At 34.0% G+C, this 19,698-nt stretch overlaps 1 protein-coding gene across 5 annotated transcripts in view; it reads left to right on the top strand.

The window, feature by feature from the left end:
• Nucleotides 1-7,265: 7,265 nt before the first annotated feature.
• LOC127704199 (aldehyde dehydrogenase, dimeric NADP-preferring-like) overlaps nt 7,266-19,698 on the top strand; it is a 67,691-nt gene continuing 55,258 nt past the window's right edge. For all 5 annotated transcript variants that reach the window (XM_052208140.1, XM_052208142.1, XM_052208143.1 and 2 more), the window contains exons 1-2: nt 7,266-7,406; nt 17,627-17,770. In XM_052208140.1, coding sequence (XP_052064100.1) covers nt 7,389-7,406; nt 17,627-17,770 — 162 coding nt within the window. In that variant the 5' untranslated portion in view covers nt 7,266-7,388. The remainder of the gene's footprint in view (nt 7,407-17,626; nt 17,771-19,698) is intronic.

Here is a 19,698-nt window from a genome sequence, read left to right as displayed (position 1 = left end):
CAGATATAATGTTTTTTAAATTCTCGAATTTTTTCACAGGTATTTCTAAAGTTCCTTCTTCTAAATTCCAATTAAAACCTAGCCATTCCATAATTTGAACTGGTGTCCATACGCTCTTATTATTATTTACAACAAAACCAGATTTTTCTAAGTCACTTTTAACCTGTAAAGCCATATTTTCACAAATTTCTGAATTTTCTGCAGTTCCCCACCCGTCATCTAAATAAACCACAATAGGAATACTCATAGCTCTCCAATATTTTACTAAAACTCTGATCGTTTTAGTAAAAATGTGACCTGCTGATGATAAACCGAAAGGCAAAACTGTGAAAGTAAATAATCTGATTTTATTGCCAAATTTCCATGAAAAACCTAAAAATTTTTGATGATCACAATGCACATCTATGTGATGATAACCATGCCTTAAATCAAATTTATACATGTATTTTGAATTATGTGCAAAAGATAATGCTTCATTAACACCTTCAAATTTAACCTTTTGTTTTTCAACGTATTTGTTTACATATCTCAAATCTAGTACAAGTCTTTCTTTACCTGAACTTTGTACTGAAACAGTTAACGGATTTACTACAAAAGGTGGACACTCTACTTCATTGATACAATTAGTAGTAAGAAGTTCATCTATTGACTTTTCAACAAAAGTAGCATGCTTAAGAGCTGATTTGTTATTAGGTAAATGAATACAACATGGTTCAGTATTAAATGGAATTCGATAGCCAAATTCTATCTTATTTAAGATAAAATCATTTGCCTGTAAAACAGATTTCCAAAATAACACATTATTTTTTAAAATCCCTTTAACGTTAATAATTTGATCTCCAGACTTAATTTCATAATTGTTAATAAAGTCAAAATTATACTCAACTCCATTCGTTGTATTTTCATCTAACGTCTGTTCTTTACTGTGACTTTTCTTGTTCCTTTGGGGCCGTGCTGACTGTTGCTGACGGACTTGCCTTGAATGGACAGAATCTGGCGAAATTTCCTTGTTGATTGCAATAAAAGCATTTCCCGGATCTGTTCTGTGACTGCCCTGTACTTTCTCCGAATCCACTGCTTTGACTAATCCCACGAAAAAAATTCTTTGCGTTGAATTTATTTCCACTTTCTGTAGGTTTATTGCTGGGCCGATCATACGGTTTTGAACTTTTCCTTTTTCTAGAAGCACTGGCAATAGCGGAACGCAAATTAGCTGCATCGTCCTTATCGTCAGCCAAAGGACTATCAAGGTATTCATTAACGGTGTCCCATCCATGTTTGTCGCCGATTTTCAGAATTTTGTTCCTCTTCCGCAGCGTTTCTTTTTCCTCTGCTAACACCTCCAACGCCTGTACGTACGATTTGGACTTAATCAGTTTCTCTATTCTTGAAATCGTGTCGGACCTTTCTGTATTGAATAAGTACTGGATGCGATGTCCCTCTCTCTTGAAAACGAAATCTGGAGTCGAAACACCGGTTGACTTCACTGGTTGCACAAATTGGTTTTCAAAATGTTTGATTAAATTAACTTTCTGCTGTTCTAGAGCGTTTGTTAAAACTGATGAAAACAACGATACAGCACCATCAGTAGACAACTCGGTATTGGATGTACTCTCCTTACTTTTGGACTGTCTCAAATCATCATGGTCGGAACCAGTATCGGACATCATAAACGTATACTAATGTGACTAACTTCGTGACGATTCGACGTAACTGCGAGCACCTTCGATACTAATACATTTAAATGCCAAACTTTATATAGTACCATAAAACCCCACCCGTAGAAACCGCCAAAACTTTTCTCGTGCCTTGTGCACGTACCATCAAACTTTATAAATAGTACATACTCTTGCAGAACTAGTTTCAGAACTAGTTACACTAGTTCCCATCTATATATAATTAATACAAATACCAAACGGGAAAACCCATTTTCAAACGAAATGAAATATATATAATGACTGTCGTTGCAAAAATCAAGGTTCCTGAGCTATTTTAAAAATCGAAGCGAGAGGCTTTTAACATTGCAGTATAAAATACAGGCTAAAATGGCTGAAACGTCAAATTTGCAAACTTCGTGTTGAAAATTGGCTAACAAAGTCATTACAAAAACAGGTTGCGGGGATGAAACTTGAAACTTGAATGTCCAAAGAATAATCAAGTCCAAACCTTGTATGTGTAGTCGTTGAACTCTAGGTTCCTACGTAAAGTTAAAATGCCCCTATTTCAAGAAGAATAAACTCACGAAAACACGAAAAATTTACTAAATTCGCGTTCATTGTTTTGATTTTGACCGCCTGACAACTTTACGGAAATATCAGCACGAGGATAAAAGCTTATGTGAAGGGTTACTGCCAGTCACCTAACGTCAAAACCGTAGCACTACGAAAAGTGTATACGCAAGTTAATGTAGTCCAAACCAAAAAGAAAGATCTAAATACCTAAAAGGAATCATAATTGAGCATGTATGTGCGGTAAAATAGTTTGCAATAAATTCATAGCATTGAGTGCAAGGTTTCTAGATTATCAATAGAATAGCCTGTGATTTACAAGTAAGAATAATTCCGGCAAAAAATTGAGATTAAAATCGACGATGTTATTATATGCCATGTGACTCAGTTAGTGCTTATATAGTCTCTATAATATGCATTTTTTGTACTTTAATTTTAACCTCAGGTTTCAGATATTCCGTTTTTATCTTTTGATTATCCTCTTCGTATTACGTTGAAAATTACTGTTTATTGGAAATATTTAAAATACCATTAACAGTCATAGCAGGCAAAATGATAGTTGACTGCAGGTCACATTTACATAGCACCAACTTTTAAAATGATGTAGATCTGTTCACGTAGGATATCATGGATTTGCAATTATTTATATGAGGGACAAGGGGGAAATTGATAGGCAAGAATGAATCAGACATGTCTTAAGATGGTTAAAGGACATGTCATAGTCATAAGATATGTATTCGAAAGGGTCTCAAGTCATGATATTCATAACTTTTATCATACACTCAAGACACCTCGCGACATGACTTTTGATGGTCTTATGATTGTCATAAATGTTACGACATCACGCATTTTCTTATTTGCTCATGCAACATGCAGATCCAGGATTTTGAAAAAAGGCCCAAACTAGGCAACGTTTGGAGTGGCATATGCTCAAAGTCTATACATAAACCATATATTTAGCTCCATAGGGTGCGAGGTCCTGCCCCTCCTACAAAATCCGTTTCTGCATGCAGCCTCTCTTGCTCTCTTATTCGCACTGTTTGTTGTGTCGTTTAATCTGCTAAATAGTAAAGATTTATTTCTTCTCCAATTCGTCATTTAAAATTTGAATCTCCTGCGATGTACAATTTGGAATCCTTTTCTTTGTAATGATTATTTTCAATAAATATTTATAATATTTTTTCTTTATATAGTAGTTCATTACCGTATTTGCACGGGCATTTCTTTAAGCGGGTACTCCGGCTATGTCTCAGTACCAAATCTTAAAAGTATTCCCAATTGGGTAACTTCATTATAATAATACAAGTTGTAACTAAATTTAAACAAATTATCAACTCAGAATTTAACTCCTCACCATATATAATTTCAAGTTCATCGTGTTCATTATAATGAAAAAAATATATAAAATATTCGTATAAGATAAGAATAGTAATAGTTATTATTTTCATAGTTATATATTTTCACTTTTGACTGTCATTTGAGCATTATTATAGGTATGAATATCTTATGACAGCTATGATTTACATTCTACGAAATATCATGATAATGTTAGTCATAAGATGGTCATAAAATTTGTCTTAAGATGAATCTTATGACATATCTTATGATACTTTCAGAGTGATTATAAACAAGGACTCTGTGACGGGCAACTTATAATATCCGTGTTTTAAAGATTTTAATGATATCAAGCCAGGCGTGTTTTATTGGTCTATTCTGCACATCTCCAGAATGTCTTCTGGTGAAGAGTCCAAAAAAAATGAATCTGGAGATAACCTGGAGATATTCTACGGAAGATCAATAAAACAAAAATTCAATTTGCCGTCGAATATAGCAGATTTTTGTTATGTTGGATGACATATTAAATGAAGTTTACGATGATTTCATAGAAAATTAAGATACGTCCGGTAGACATGACTGTAAAAGTGTGCTCTGTTTGTGACATGTTTCTTTGTTCTTTCCTCTAATTCAATTTTGCTATACAAATCAGGCGTAAACCCCCACTATTTGATTTTTAAGAATAATCTTAAACTGCACAAAAATTCGTCAATGTTCGTCTCGAATATGATCAAAAAGGACATCTTGTCTATTCAATTTTTTTAAAGTAACCAAACTGGATTATTTTTGTATAAGGCAAAGATATCGGAAAGTTCTCAAAATCATTTTTCTCTGGTGGTCCTTGAAGAAAATCTTCTGGTCCTAACTATTATTTCTATTGCATAATTTCGATGGTCAAAACCTTCGGACCACCACTTTTCAAACATTTTCATTGTATATGGATCTATATGCAAGTATATATATACAATGTATACCAGACATTTCTCAGACTGTTTTTTCTTCTTTTTTTTTTAAAATCCGTTGGTTGTGTACTGATTGATACTTCAGTCTTGAAGAACAAGATTTATTTCAGTACTATAGTTGTAATTAGCTTTGAGCAAACTTCCAGTAATTGCAAATACCCCTTATTTCGGTGCTTTGTGTCTATTGTCTTAATGTAAGTTTTTTTTTGTGTGTCTCGTACCGATCTTTTGAGTTAATCTAATTGCAATTGATTTGTGCAGGTTGTTCTAATATTGTTCTGTTACACCACTGTCCCAGCCTCGGGGAGGGTTAAGCGCTCACAAACATGTTATTGTACTGTTACACCACTGTCCCAGGTTAGGGGGCTGGTTGGGCCGGATCCCGCTAACATGTTTAACCCCGCCACATTCTGTATGTATGCTCTGTCCAAAGTCAAAGTCAAATGTAATTCAGTGGTTGTCGTTTTTTGCTGTGTTACATATTTGTTTTTCGTTCATTTTTTTTTGTACATTAATTAGGCCGTTAGTTTTCTCGTTTGAATTGTTTTACATTTGTGATTTCAGGGCCTTTTATAGCTGACTATGCGTATGGGCTTTGCTTATTGTTGAATGCCGTACGGTGACCTATAGCTGTTAATTGCTGTGTCATTTGGTCTCTTCTGGAGGGTTGTCTCATTGGCAATCTTCGTTTTTATATCAACCCTGCCATATTCTGTGTGCGTCTATCCCAAGTCAGGAGCCTGTAGTTTAGTTGTTGTCGTTGGTTCATGTCTCCACTCATATTTGATATTTTGTAAATTATTTTGTTATGTATAATTAGGCCCCAAGTTTTCTCGTTTGAATTGTTTCGCACACTTTTCACGTCGGGCCTTTTGACAGTATCGGGTTTTGTCATTGTTGAAGGCCTTAATTACGGTTGTCTATAATTGCTTACATCCACTTCATATTTGAACTCCGGTGGATAGTTGCCTCATTAGCAATAATACATTTTTTCGTTTTTATTTATTTACCTGACTTTTAAACTCGTGTTTTGAACCGAGTCCTGAACATGCATGACATATTTGTCACTGGGCGTTAATAATTAGAAACAAACAATCAACCAATTAAACTTGTGTTAAATAAGAAGAAAAACCATTTGATATTCATTCATTTAGTGGGGTGGGCTGGTAATTAAGAGCTGAAAAATATGCATAATTAGCGACAGATTAAAAATGTTAATAATGCCCTCTATAAATTTAAACTGACCACCACGGAATAGCCCAACTTAGTGTTGAAAGAAGCGTTAAACACCAATCAATCAAAATCCCTTCCCTAGAATATCAAATAGTCGTCCCTTAACTTTTATTGTCCGTGTAGTTCTTATATTTATCCAGCTTATCGTCATACAGGGATGCCCTATTAAGACTGTCATACCATAAAAACGTTTATAACACAGCTCACATTCCAATATATCTGCATTCATAAATTTATTAATGTCATTTAGACTAAACGACGCCATGTTTGTTATGTGCCTCTGCCGTCTAAACTACCTATCAAAAACGAAGAGGTGGAAGAGGGCCCTATGCAAAAAAACAGAAATGTTCCACTTCTGGCTCACTACCGAAGAACAAAAAAACACGCCCCAGTTCAAACTATTATCACGTGGTACAATTCTCATTTACATATTATGATTATTAATTAGCAAAAGTACTACCAATTTCTGGCTATGTCTCTTGTTGAGGCCTTGGGAAGGTGATAAAGTTGGTGATTACAGTTAATAAAATAGTCAACTTGAAATGGATGTATAACGATAAAATGGTGCTCCAGTACTATACAGTATCTACAGGTGCTGTATTATTATGAATTAGGGAGCTACCATTTGATTTTTATGGGGGGCTAGGATGAAAATTTTGTCCTGCATTTTTTTTAATTGTAATCTCTGTCCTACCTTTTTATTTTTCACTGTATTCGGGCCTGCCTTTTTTTATTAGTTTATCCTCACTTTTTTTTTACATAAATTGTCATCCTGCCTTTTTTTTTGCCAAGTTTTTCATCCTGCCTTTTTTTTTTCCCTCAAAACTCCTGTCCTGCCTTTTTTCAAATTTCATCCTAGCCCTCCCTATAAAAATCAAACGTACGTAGCTCCATTAAAACACTATAAATGTTATAAAATCTGTGCGCTAAAGGTGAACGTCCGCCATCATCCACTACCCAGAATCCCCAATGAAGGGATTTCCCGCAGTATAGAATTGAAAAAAAAGAAGATCCCCCTTTCAATGAAATACATTTTTCCAGAAAACATTTTTTTAATTCTTGTATATGCGTAGTGCTGAATACAAATAAGACTGCGTGTTATGTTTGAACTGACTAATACGTGAATTTATTTATTGGTACAGGGTTTAACCAGTTATTTCTTGTGATGATGGTGAGTGACTTAGCAAGAATTTACAGCTTTCTAGTCCGTTGTGGTGTTTACTACGTAAATTTGAACAAAATGCTGGTCGGATCGAAAACGGTAAAACTATAAACCAAATATAGATAGTACAATCAAACGGACTTTTATCACAAAATTAAAAAAAAATATATATACCTGGACGTCCTAATTAATCAAAAAATTAAATTATTCTGTATATAAAATAATTTTTCTGAAATATATAAGTTTTTTTAAGTTGATATTTTAGTTTTAGATAAAGTTTTCGATAATTACTCGTACGTCGTTGTTGATTTGGTATTCAATTCCATATTATCCTTGTTAGATAGACGTTTATAAAAACCGCCTTTTACGACTAGATCTTTAGGAACTTTTCAACATCGAGCAAGGTTGAAGTTCACTTTTTCATCGCAAACAAACTGTTGAGGCTGCAGATTTGTACCATCTAAAACAATGGCTAGTTTCACAGAGGTATGTAAACAAACAATGTAAAGCATCTTGTGGGGGAAAATACATTTTTTCAGCAGTTTTAGTCGGAAAATAGAACAGTTTTTGAATGTTATTCTCCAAACTATTTTTGACTTTGTATGAGTTTGAGAGATATCACTGATGTCAAAATGTAGAACTTCAAAATGTAGAACTTCAAAATGTAGAACTTCAGATTCTTCCACAGTTCAGATGTGAATTTTACCATTATATGCAAAGAAATAGCTAATATAGATAAATTGAATAATAACATTCTCTGTGGAGATTACACTCAACATTTAGCATGTTCAGTCAGTTTTTTTCTGTTCACCAATGTAATGTAATATTACTGAAAAATTTATTTCTTTTAAATTGTACAGAAGTCACGCATGCAACGGCACATTGTAGTCAAAGTTGTGCTGAGTGCGGAAATACGAAGATAGATAAACAGGGGTAATAAATATACAAGGTTTTTTTTTATTTACTGGTACAGGTGATTTTGAGGTAGAGTTCAACATGTTCAAATCCCTCAGACATTAAGAATTTTTTACTTATATAATAATAAGTATAAAATCTTATTTTCTGCTTTTCTTGCATTTTACTTGAATACATTGCTCTAATAGAGTGTGCAATTGCCTGTCATCAATAGTTGTCTTTAGTATTCATAAACATGATAAAAATATAATTTCATGGATAATGAACATCTCATTTGTCTGTTAAATGTATCTTCAAAAATTATACAAGTCATTAGGGAGCAATTTTTGAAGGCCTTGCACAATTGCTTAACATCTGAACGCAATCTAATTCTTTTTGTAGTTTTTGAGGTACAAGGTTGAACATCATTTGAACGTTAACTCTAAAGAAAAAATAATAAGCAATCCAGAAAAAATATTATTTAGGCATGTTTTGACCTCCCTTCACTTGAGAATTGAAAAGGTTGTAAAAAAATTACTTATCTTCAAATGTAAGTTAATTATCATGATTATTGGAGAAGATTAACATGATTAAGGGGTGATTATTCAAACCTTGAAAAGAAAAGGAAAATCTTACAAATTTACTTACATATATACCAGCAAAGTTTAGTAGTATTTACAAAAAATGTTCTTCTTCATGTATATAAACATGACTTGTATAAGTATAACCTTAAACCCTTGAATGACCTTAATTGGCCTGCTAAATGATTTTTGTTGTAAGATCTGTATAACTACCAAAATGGTTCCCTTATTGTAGCAAGCCCCAACTCCCACCTGATGAGCTTCAGAAGGCTAGTATTAATGCATGTTCCTATTCTTTTTTATTATACTTTTCAGTAAACACTAGCAGACTAGAACACACCTGCGACATCGTGGGTTTGTGACTGAATTAAAGTGCATACACCTTATTTTCAGCCTGGATTTTTAGTATTCGTATTGTCATTTGATAAAGTCTTGCTGATTATAAGGTGCACAGTTTTCTCTGCTTTCAAAATTTCTGTTTGAATATGTCCTGGTTTTCTTACTACAACCATGACAACCGGAAACTACTTGTAGATATATATTTTAAGTCAATGATTGAATTTAGTAGCATAAGTAGTGTCAATCCCTGTATAATGACGAAGTTCAGGTGTGATTATGACTCGTGTAGTATAGCAAATCCCAAATAAACCATTTGGTGGTGCACCTGACAGAGGGGGAACATACAGATCAGGTAACAGGTAACATGTGACATATACAATTGGTATTGGTATAGGATTCGAACCGGAACTTGTTAATGATTAGTAATATTAATTATGTGGAAAACAAAAGGGCCTGGAATGGTGTAATTTTTAATCAACACCGTTGTCCTATAGTCATGATACATGTACATGTAGTTGTTATACTGTATTTAAAGTTGAATTCTCTGATTCGTCGCCGGCAGGTTAATTTTTCACTCGAAGGGCACTCTAACCACTAATGGTGACACTTTTAGTTTAGTTTAAACATATGTTTTTTTTTGTGAAAGCAATTATAACTAGATTTGCCATGGCAAGCAATAGCGGATGTCACCCTTCCCCCATTGCCACTAGATTGCAGCCAGTTTTAAAATTTTGAACAGTGAATGCACATATATACTAATGGCTATACATCTTTCTATAATTTTTTAGAACATTTAGCGGATTTACAAATTTAACGCATAATTTTATCCTTTTTTGCCTTGTTTCCAAGGTAACGGCAGCCATTTTGGAAATTTCAACCCAATTGCCGCTTCCACACATGACAGTCAACATTATTGTGAAGTTTCATTAAGTTTGAAGCATTCTGAAATTTTTGAAATTTTTGCTCCTGTATCCATGGTAACATAGTAATTCCAATGATTGTCAAAATCAGTCAAAACCTGTATACAATAGACAACTATATTGTATAAAAATTTGATGATTTTAAGTTAAAGCATACCAAAACTATTCACCAAACCCTGAAGTTTTTGGAGCATTTGGTCCTTTTTGCATTGTTTCCATGGTAACAGCAGCCATTTTGGAAATTCTAACTCCAAATGCCACATCTTCCAATGTTGCTCATCGTTACTGTGAAGTTTCATTAAGTTTGGAGCATTTTGACATTTTTGAAATGTTTGGTGTTGTTTCCATGGCAACATAGTAGTTCCAATGATTGCCAAAAACATCCAATACCAGTATATAGTAGGCACCTACATTGTATTAAAATATAATGATTCTTAGTTTAAGCATATCCAAATAGTTCACCAAAACCAAAAACTGGATTTTTTCACATTTGTTCCGTTTCCATGGTAACGTCAGCCATTTTTTATGTTCTTAAGACCTACTGCAACCCAAAATTTTGTGTTCCTCATTATAGTGAACTATCATTAAGATTGGTTTCATTGGCTCCAAAAAAACTGCTGGACAAAAATCATTGGAAGAATAATAATAACTAGATTTGCCATTGCAAGCAATAGCGGATGGCACCCTTCCCCCATTGCCAGGCGAGCGTAGCCATTTAGAAAATTCCAAAGTCAAAGAGTGCAAATCATTGGAAGAATAATAATAACTAGATTTGTCATTGCAAGCAATAGCGGATGGCACCCTTCCCCCATTGCCAGGCGAGCGTAGCCATTTAGAAAATTCCAAAGTCAAAGAGTGCATCTACACATGCAAATTATCATTTTTGTAAAGTTTCATTAAGTTTGGGGCATTTTGAAATTATGGACATTTTTGCTGTTTCCATGGTTATGGCGGCCATTTTGGAAAATTCAAACTTCAAAAACCAACTTTGCCCATGCCAGTTATCATTTCTGTAAAGTTTCATCCAGTTTGGAGCGTTTTCATTTTTTTTGAAATTTTGGACATTTTTGCTGCATCCATGGTTACAGTGGCTAATTCAAAATTCTAAAAGCAGACATCTCCTTGTCACATGTCATGTTATATATCACTACAGTTCCATTGACTTTGGTGAAATACTCTTTAAGAAAATGCTGATTTTATGCATTTTCCCATAGGGTCAATGTAAAACTTGCCCCCAGTTTCCATGACAACGGCAGCCATTTTGGACTATCTAAATATTGTCTTGACATCTTGGCATACTGGGTAACATTTTCATAAAGTTTCATCTAGTTGGGTCTTATATCAAAAGAGTTAGAATTTTTGATATTTTAGCTGTTTCCATGGTAATGGCGGCCATTGTGAAAATTCCAAAGTCAAACTGCAAATCAGCACATGCCAGTTACCATTCCTGTGGAGTTTCGTCCAGTTTGGAACACTCTGATTTTTTTCGCATTTTTGCTGTTTCCATGGAAACAGCGGCCATTTTTTACCATTCCATAGCAAGGTGCACAACTTTACATGGGGGTCCTCATTGTAGTAGAGTTCCATCAACATTGGTCCATTGGATTCCAAGAACTCGCGCGGACAAAATTTGTGCAAGAAAAATAATAAGAAACTAGATTTGCCATTGCAAGCAATAGCGGATGGCACCCTTCCCCCATTGCCAGGTGAGCGGCAGCCATTTAGCAAATTCCAAAGTCAAAGAGTGCATCTACACATGCAAATTATCATTTTTGTAAAGTTTCATTAAGTTTGGAGCATTTTGAAATTTTGAACTTTTTTGCTGTTTCCATGGTTACGGCAGCCATTTTGAAAATTCCAACTTCAAAATGCAACTCTGCCCATGCCAGTTACCAATTCTGTAAAGTTTCATCCAGTTTGCAGCATTTTGATTTTTTTTGAAATTTTGAACATTTTTGCTGTTTCCATGGTTACAGTGGCTAATTCCAAAATTCTAAAAGCAGACATCTCATTGCCACATGTCATGTTATATATCAATACAGTTTCATTGACTTTGGTCAAATACTCTTTAAGAAAATGTTGATTTTATGCATTTTCCAATAGGGTCCAAGTAAAACTTGCCCTCAGTTTCCATGACAACGGCGCTCATTTTGGACTATCCAAATATTGTCTTGACATCTTAGCATACTTGGTAACATTTTCATAAAGTTTCATCCAGTTGGGTCTTATAACAAAAGTTTTAAAATTTTTGATATTTTAGCTGTTTCCATGGTAACGGCAGCCATTTTGAAAATTCCGAAGTCAAACTGCAAATCAGCACATGCCAATTACCATTCCTGTGGAGTTTCTTCCAGTTTGGAACACTTCGAATTTTTCGCTTTTTTGCTGATTTCATGGAAACGGCGGCCATTTTTTACCATTCCATAGCAAGGTGCACAACTTTACATGGGGGTCCTCATTATAGTAGAGTTCCATCAACATTGGTCCATTAGATTCCAAGAACTCGCGCAGACAAAATGAATGGTAGAAAAATAAGAAAAAAAAGAAACGTAGAATAACAATACATGTATGTCACCCCAACTCCGTTGAGGGTGCCATAAAAAAAGAAACGTAGAATAACAATATGTCACCCCAACTCCGTTGAGGGTGCCATAACTAGATTTGCCATTGCAAGCAATAGCGGATGTCACCCTTCCCCCATTGCCACTAAGAGGCAGCCATTTCGAAAATTTTAAACAAGGAATGCACATATATGCATGGCTATACATGTGTCTGTAAATTTTCAGAACATTTAGAGCATTTTTGATGATTTAAAAATTTTTGACATTTTTGCAGTTTCCATGGCAAAAGTGGCCATTTTTGAAATTCCAAATTCAAAAGTCTCATCTAGACTTGCCAGTCAAGAATCAAATTAAGTTTCATAAAGTTTAGAGCATTCTGAAATTTTTGAAATTTTTGACATTTTTGCTGGTTTCCATGGTGACAGAGACCATTCCCAAAATTTAATCACAGATGCCACATTGGTACATGGGAGGGAACATACTATCAAAGTTTCAATGGATTTGACCTACCATTTTAAGAGAGGAAATGCTACTTTAAGGTTTTTGAAGCATTTTGACCTTTTTTGCATTGTTTCCATGGTAACGGCAGCCATTTTGGAAATACCACATCTACAAATGTTGCTCATCGTTACCAGTCTTCACACTTTTGAAAAATTAGATGCAAAATCCTACATTCTGAGAGCTTTGAGTGTCATGTTTTGAAGATAAATTTAATAGGAATAACATTGACAATTGGAGAAAAAAGTAAAAAGTAGCTGTTATAATAATTTTATTCTCTTAAAAATTTAGAAAGAAGGTGCCTTGTCTAGAATGCTGTAACATTTTTCAGCCTCTGATGGTTCAGCTGCAGGCTTCTCATATTTAGAGCAATAAATTTGTGACTCTTATTCTTCTCGTGAATTTTAATAGTATCCAGTTTAAAGTTGTCACTACCTGGGGTCACAAACTGTGAATCCATTTTATGTTCTGTGCACCATGAACAGAACATTTTGTTTTTCAACTCATCATACATCAACCACGGCCTACCTTCTAACCAACTGGAAAGGAACTGACGCTACCATGTATCGTAGTACTTTCTCTTCCTAACATTTTCATCGGCGGGGGGGGGGGGGGGGGGGGGGGGGGTACAACGGCTTCCCCAGGCCAGCTCCGCCAGTACATTGCCGAAGAAACATTTTTGTCAGGGGAATATAAGTTAGGGGGAAGGAAACCAATGATCTGTCATTTAATACAATGTCTCGATCCAGTATTAATCGCAATACGTTTAATTCATGTGAAAAAGCGCAAAATAGAAACCGATTTATTGGTATCACTAATTACCAAGGAAGCAAAGAGCGTACCAACTACCGAAAAATCTGCAAGCCCAGTCGGACTTTTGAACAACAAATTTGACAAGTCCGCGGCCGATTTTACTGGCCAGGACCGTCGGACTTGTGGTTAAATTCGAAGACTGCGTTACTGTGAAGTTTCATTAAGTTTGGAACATTTTGATATTTTTGAAATTTTTGGTGTAGTTTCCATGGCAACATAGTAGTGCCGATGATTGCCAAAATCATCCAAAACCAGTATATAGTGGACACCTACATTGTATTAAAATTTGATGATTTTAAGTTAAAGCATACCCAAATAAATCACCAAGCCCTAAAATTTTATTTTTTCACCTTTTTTCGGTTTCCATGGTAACGGCAGCCATTTTTAGTTCCAAAGTTCCACTGCAACACAAAAATCAGGGTTCCTAGTTATAGTGACAAATCATTTAGATTGGTTCCATTGGCTCTGAGAAAACTGCCGGACAAAATTAGGTGGAAGTATAATAATAATAATAACTAGAGTTGTAATTGCTAGCAATAACGGATGGCACCCTTCCCCCATTGCCAAGGCAACAGTAGCCATTTTTAAAAATTCCAAAGTCAAAGAGTGCATCTTAACATGCCAAATAACATTTTTGTAAAGTTTCTTTTAAGTTTGGAGCATTTTGAAATTTTTGAATTTTTTGCTGTTTCCATGGAAATTCCAAAGTCAAATGTCATTTCTGCGTATGCCAGTCATTATTTATGTGAAGTTTCAATAAGTTTTGAGCATTTTGTTTTTTTGGACATTTTTGCTGTTTCCATGGTAACGGCGGCCATCTTGAAAGTGCCAACCCCAATTGCAAATCTTCACATGGTGGTTAACATTATTGTATAGTTCCATCACCTTGGGTCCATTCAATTCCGAGATCCAGAGTGGACAGAAGGGTGCTAGTTGTCTGAAAGGGCACTTTAGCCTTTAAACCAAGATTTTAAGGGCAATGTTGGACAGTGTTTAAATTACCTTGAATATTGCTAGGCTCAGCTGGAAAAAATTAGTTGTATTTAAACCATATTCAGAAATTAATGTGTTCTTGATGTTGGTTCCAGTAAGCATTTTTTTTTATCAAATTATCATACCATGAAGCAAAGCATATCATTTTGATGTTAATCTAAACAAACTTGTATATTTGGTAAGAAAAATAATCATCAGAAATTTCAATGTTTTATAACTTGTACCAAAATAAACAAGTAGTTTTTTTGAAAGATGGAGTTATACATGCAAAATTGAATGTTTAATTAATTAAATTATCTACATTTAAATTACTTGATCAAACATATAGTATATATGTTATTGAGAGTTATTTATTATCATTTGAATTGTTACAAAAAAGTTTTTTTAAGTGCACACCAAAGTGCTCCTTAGTGAGGAGTTTTATAAATATAACAGATGAGACAGGAGATGATCATATTACATTGATGCAATAATATATTTCAGAAGATATAAACAGTTACTTTTTTCTCCATCATTGTTAAAATTAAATTTGTTGAGTGCTCCTATGTCAGGAGGGCAGAAGGGCGGGGGTAAGGGCACCAAGGACGGGCTGCCCTTCTATTTAGGGCAGGCGGGAACACTGTCACAGGACAATGTTTTGCATACCATCTTGGCAGACAGTTTACATTTAGTCCTCAATATAAAGTCCTATTATATATACAGTCAGAGGTCTGACATAAACAAGTCAGAATTTTCTGACTAATGGAAGTCAGAATATTTGGTGTCATGAGTAACCTGAGACTAACCTCCCATAATTTTTAAAACAAAAACTGACTTCCACAAGTCAGATGCGATATCATGCCGTATTTTTGTCTTAACATATTTTTGTCTTAACAAAAATATTTCAGATTTTGAGTTATAACATGTATAACATGTACATGACAGAATATAACATAAAATGCCTATCTTTTTGGACCAAGCACCCATATTTAAAAGTACATCACAATGTTAAAATGTCTTCCACAAACACTTTTTTTTATCAATAAAAAATATGAATTAGACTCTAAAAAAATGGATTCATCATGTTCATATGTAATTAACCATTTTATTGTCTCGCCTTGATGGAGTCAAAAAGCGAGACATAGGTATGCCGTTTTGTCAACGGCGTCAACAATGTATTAGTTTGTGATTAGGTCTAGTTTATGGTGAACCACAAGTGGTAGGTCAATGATATTTGGTATGCAGTTATATTAGCATTGGCACATCTCATTTCCATGGAGATTATTTGGCCCTGCCCCCTCAGTCATGGTCTATTGACTTTGAAACTTTTGCTTAGTTTACATGTATTAGTTTGTGATTAGATCAGTTTAAGATGAACTGCTAATGTTAAGCCAATGATCATGATGATATTTGGTATGCAAATTTATTGGCATGTGCAAGTATATTTTCCATGGAGATTATATAACCCCGCCCCCTCATCATGGTTCATTGACTTTGAAACTTTTACATAGTTTACAAGTTGATGTTTGTGTTTAGGTTCCTATAAAGGGAACGACTTATAATAAGTCAACGGTATTTGGTATGCAGTTGTATTAGCATTGGCACATCATGGATATTGTTTAGCCATGGACCTTCACTGGCTTCAGTCATGGTTCATCGACTTTGAATATTTGCGTAACTTACATTTTAAAGTATTGCTATTTTAATTTCAACATTTGCATTATCAAATTACAAAAAGGCGAGACATATCTCTGTGATAACAGTTTATGTAAGTAGGTTTTTGTGATGAATTGGAATTGGGGAAAATTGTTATGTATAATTAGCATGATTAGTAGGTTTACTTGAAAACCAGCATGTAAAGATAGATTTTGATATATATTATAAAGCATCATACAAATATTCATGGTTATTTATTCAGTAGGTTTCCTATACATTTGCTATAGCTACAAATCTTAAAATACTGAAAATTTCACAGAACAGAGTCTGACCTAAATTAAAGTCTGGCTTATTCTGACTTTATTAAGTCTAGAAATGCTATGTACAACTCCTTTGTAAAAATGCATAATCTGACTAAATGCATGAGTCTAACAAGATTCTGACTTGTTTATGTCTGAGTTCTGACTGAAATATACAATGTATATATACATGTTTTTTTATAAACAGAGGACCTCAGAGCTCTGCATGTAAAAAAACATATATACACAATGTATATACATGTAAATCCCTAAGGTGTACTGTCCAGGCCAGAATTCAGATGTGTATTTTTTTTTAACATAATTAGCCCGAAAATGTTTGATTTCTATCACTAGTATGAGGTCACACATGATGTCTATAAAAAGATAAGTGTCACAGCAGTAGAAAAGGGCAGTGGGCAATACATTGTTTGTGATTGTCATCCCCTTTTCATGCTTTTCATGCATATACCACTGCCTGGTGATTAATGCTGACCATTGGTCTGGATCACAACCTGCAGCTGTAGTATGCGAGTCCAAATTTAAATTTGTGCGTTGCTGGTTGAGCCAGAAGTGTGTGGACAGTTCTGTCATGAATCTAAAGAGCAGTGGTTAGGGCAGCTGCAATTGCTGCATCTAGGTCCTAGGATTCCCAATCACATCCATCTAAAGGGGGAAAATGTACAACTGGCATATTGATGAAATTCACTTTGTTTCAGCTATTTGTTGAGTATAAGTCATAATTGAGAGTCAACATATTCCTAGTGGGATGAATGATACCTGAAATGTATATACACAATACATGTACATTACTGATTAGTAATTTATGAATGATTGGTTAATAGGATGGTGTAGTGTAGTACAGTCAGGAATGATATTTGACTCTGTACATTATAGGTCAAATTGTTATTTTTTCCATGCAGGCATATATATCCTATCAATAGTTTATTATCTTTTGATGTAGATTTGTGATGTTTGTCATGTGAGCGTATCACAATATGACAATACATGTATCTACCTGACATATGATGTTGCTGATACATGAAAGACTATTGACCAAGTTGACATCTTCCTTTGTATTTAAAAGCAATGTTTCAAAATGACAGTACATTGTTCCATATGATACATGATAAATGAGACAAAACTATTGAGAGTTTTCCTTGTTTTGTTTTGTAGCTTGTGAATGGAATGAAAACTACCTTCAGGACTGGAAAAACTAAATCATATGAATGGAGAAGACAACAATTAGAGGGAGTTCTCAAACTGATGGACGAAAATAGAGAAGAAATTGCAGCTGCATTAAATAAAGATTTACACAAGGTACATATTTATAGATATGCACATTTCATGCATGTCATGTATGTATTTTATTATATATATAGTAATATGGTATTATCATTTGCAGTTCAATGTAACATTGTTTTTCAAAACTTCAAAAAAGATAAAATATTGTTACACTATTGGATTTGATATACATGTACATGTACATGATATACATGTACCTTTTAAATATATACCCCAAATTTTGTTAGATTCTGCAATTTTGTATATTATACATGGTATATATCTTTAATTATAACTTTATGCAAGTCCCAATAAGGAGACAATTAACACATGGTTGATGATAATATAATAATTATTTAAAGAGGGTAACTCAATTAGGACGTCTAATTTTCATTGAGGCCCTCAAACAAAATACATGTATACAGTTAACATTTGATTGATTGGTGTTGAATGTCCACTGGTAAATAATAACTGGTACCGTTATAGACTTACATCATGACAAGAACATGTAAATAATATATAAAATGAATATGAAACCTAGCTGCTTTGTACAAAGTGTACATGTACTTTACCAACATGCTTAGATGGATTTTTAACATGCTAGATCACAAGGTAACTGTTCACAGGAAGACATGTCACTCTACCTGGACACATTATTCTGACTCCATCTTTGCTCTTTCTCCAAAGAGCTGCATGCTAAGCGGAGAAGCAGCAAAAACATATTTTCACCTCACGACCTCCCACACTCAAGTCCATCAGCTGGCTACCACAAGAAAGACAAAACCACCAAAGTAGTAGCACAAGATTTAAGAAAATTACTTGTAGATTTTCTTTTTAAATGTACGTCTCTCATGTACAGTCTATTTCAGAAATAAAAAAAAAATACATTGTATCATTTAGAACCTATGATACATTACATATAGTCGAAACTTTTGATGAACTTACAACATTTATAGATAGCCTTAAATTTTAATTCTCTTTTGTTAATGAAAAAAAATATACTGAGGACAATTTTTGTGTACCTGGATTTTGCAATGGAAACCTTGTAAGGATTATTTAAACATGTAAATATTATTATGATAAGTATGTAAGAAAAATTAATATTGAATGAAATAAATCTTTTCTCATCTGAATAGCATTTCTCATACTAAAAGTTGCTTTAGGTCATCATGAATAGTTTGAAAATCATATCAAATATTAAAGGCATAAACCTATTATAAAAATAAGATGTGGTATGATTGCCAATGAAACAACTCTCCACCAAAGACCAAATGACATAGAAGTTAATAACTAAAGGTCATCGTACGGCCTTCAACAATAAGCAAACCCCATTCTGCAAAGTCAGCTATAAAAGGCCTGGAAATGACAAATGTAAAACAATTCAATGAGAAAAGTAACGGCCTGATTTATTTACAAAACAATGAACGAAAAACAAATATGATATACAGCAACAAAGGACAACCACTGAATTACAGTTACTGACAGCTAGTTCAAAGCCAATAACAACTAATAAAAAATCATGCATCTAAGACTAAAAAATCAATCAGTACACATCCAACATCCAATGGATTTAGTGTAAAGACGTCATTAATAGTCAGAGAAAAACATGACATTGTGAAATGCCAAGATACAGGTATCGACAGATTGTAGAGCCATGAATGTGAATATGTTTATAAAAATACTGTTTAGTTTGATTTTTATTTACTGATAAAAAAATCAATATTTACACCAATAAAAGCAATATTCAAAGATCTAACTACAGTGTTGAATTGGTAAACTTTTAGAATAAGTTTATTTAAAGGATATCGATAAGTTTTCCCTGATTGTATCTAAATTTCCGGTAAACAACATCTCCGTAAAAATTAGGATGTGCTATCCCGTTTGAAATAAGTTTATACAGGAACAGCCAAACTTCCAAACCAAATCTTTGTATCTATGGAAGAATTTAGTAAAGGTTTTAAGTA

This window comes from Mytilus californianus, unplaced genomic scaffold, assembly GCF_021869535.1.
Source record: "Mytilus californianus isolate M0D057914Y unplaced genomic scaffold, xbMytCali1.0.p SCAF_6, whole genome shotgun sequence".
Taxonomy (NCBI): domain Eukaryota; kingdom Metazoa; phylum Mollusca; class Bivalvia; order Mytilida; family Mytilidae; genus Mytilus; species Mytilus californianus.
This window is presented reverse-complemented; position numbering and strand designations above follow the sequence as displayed.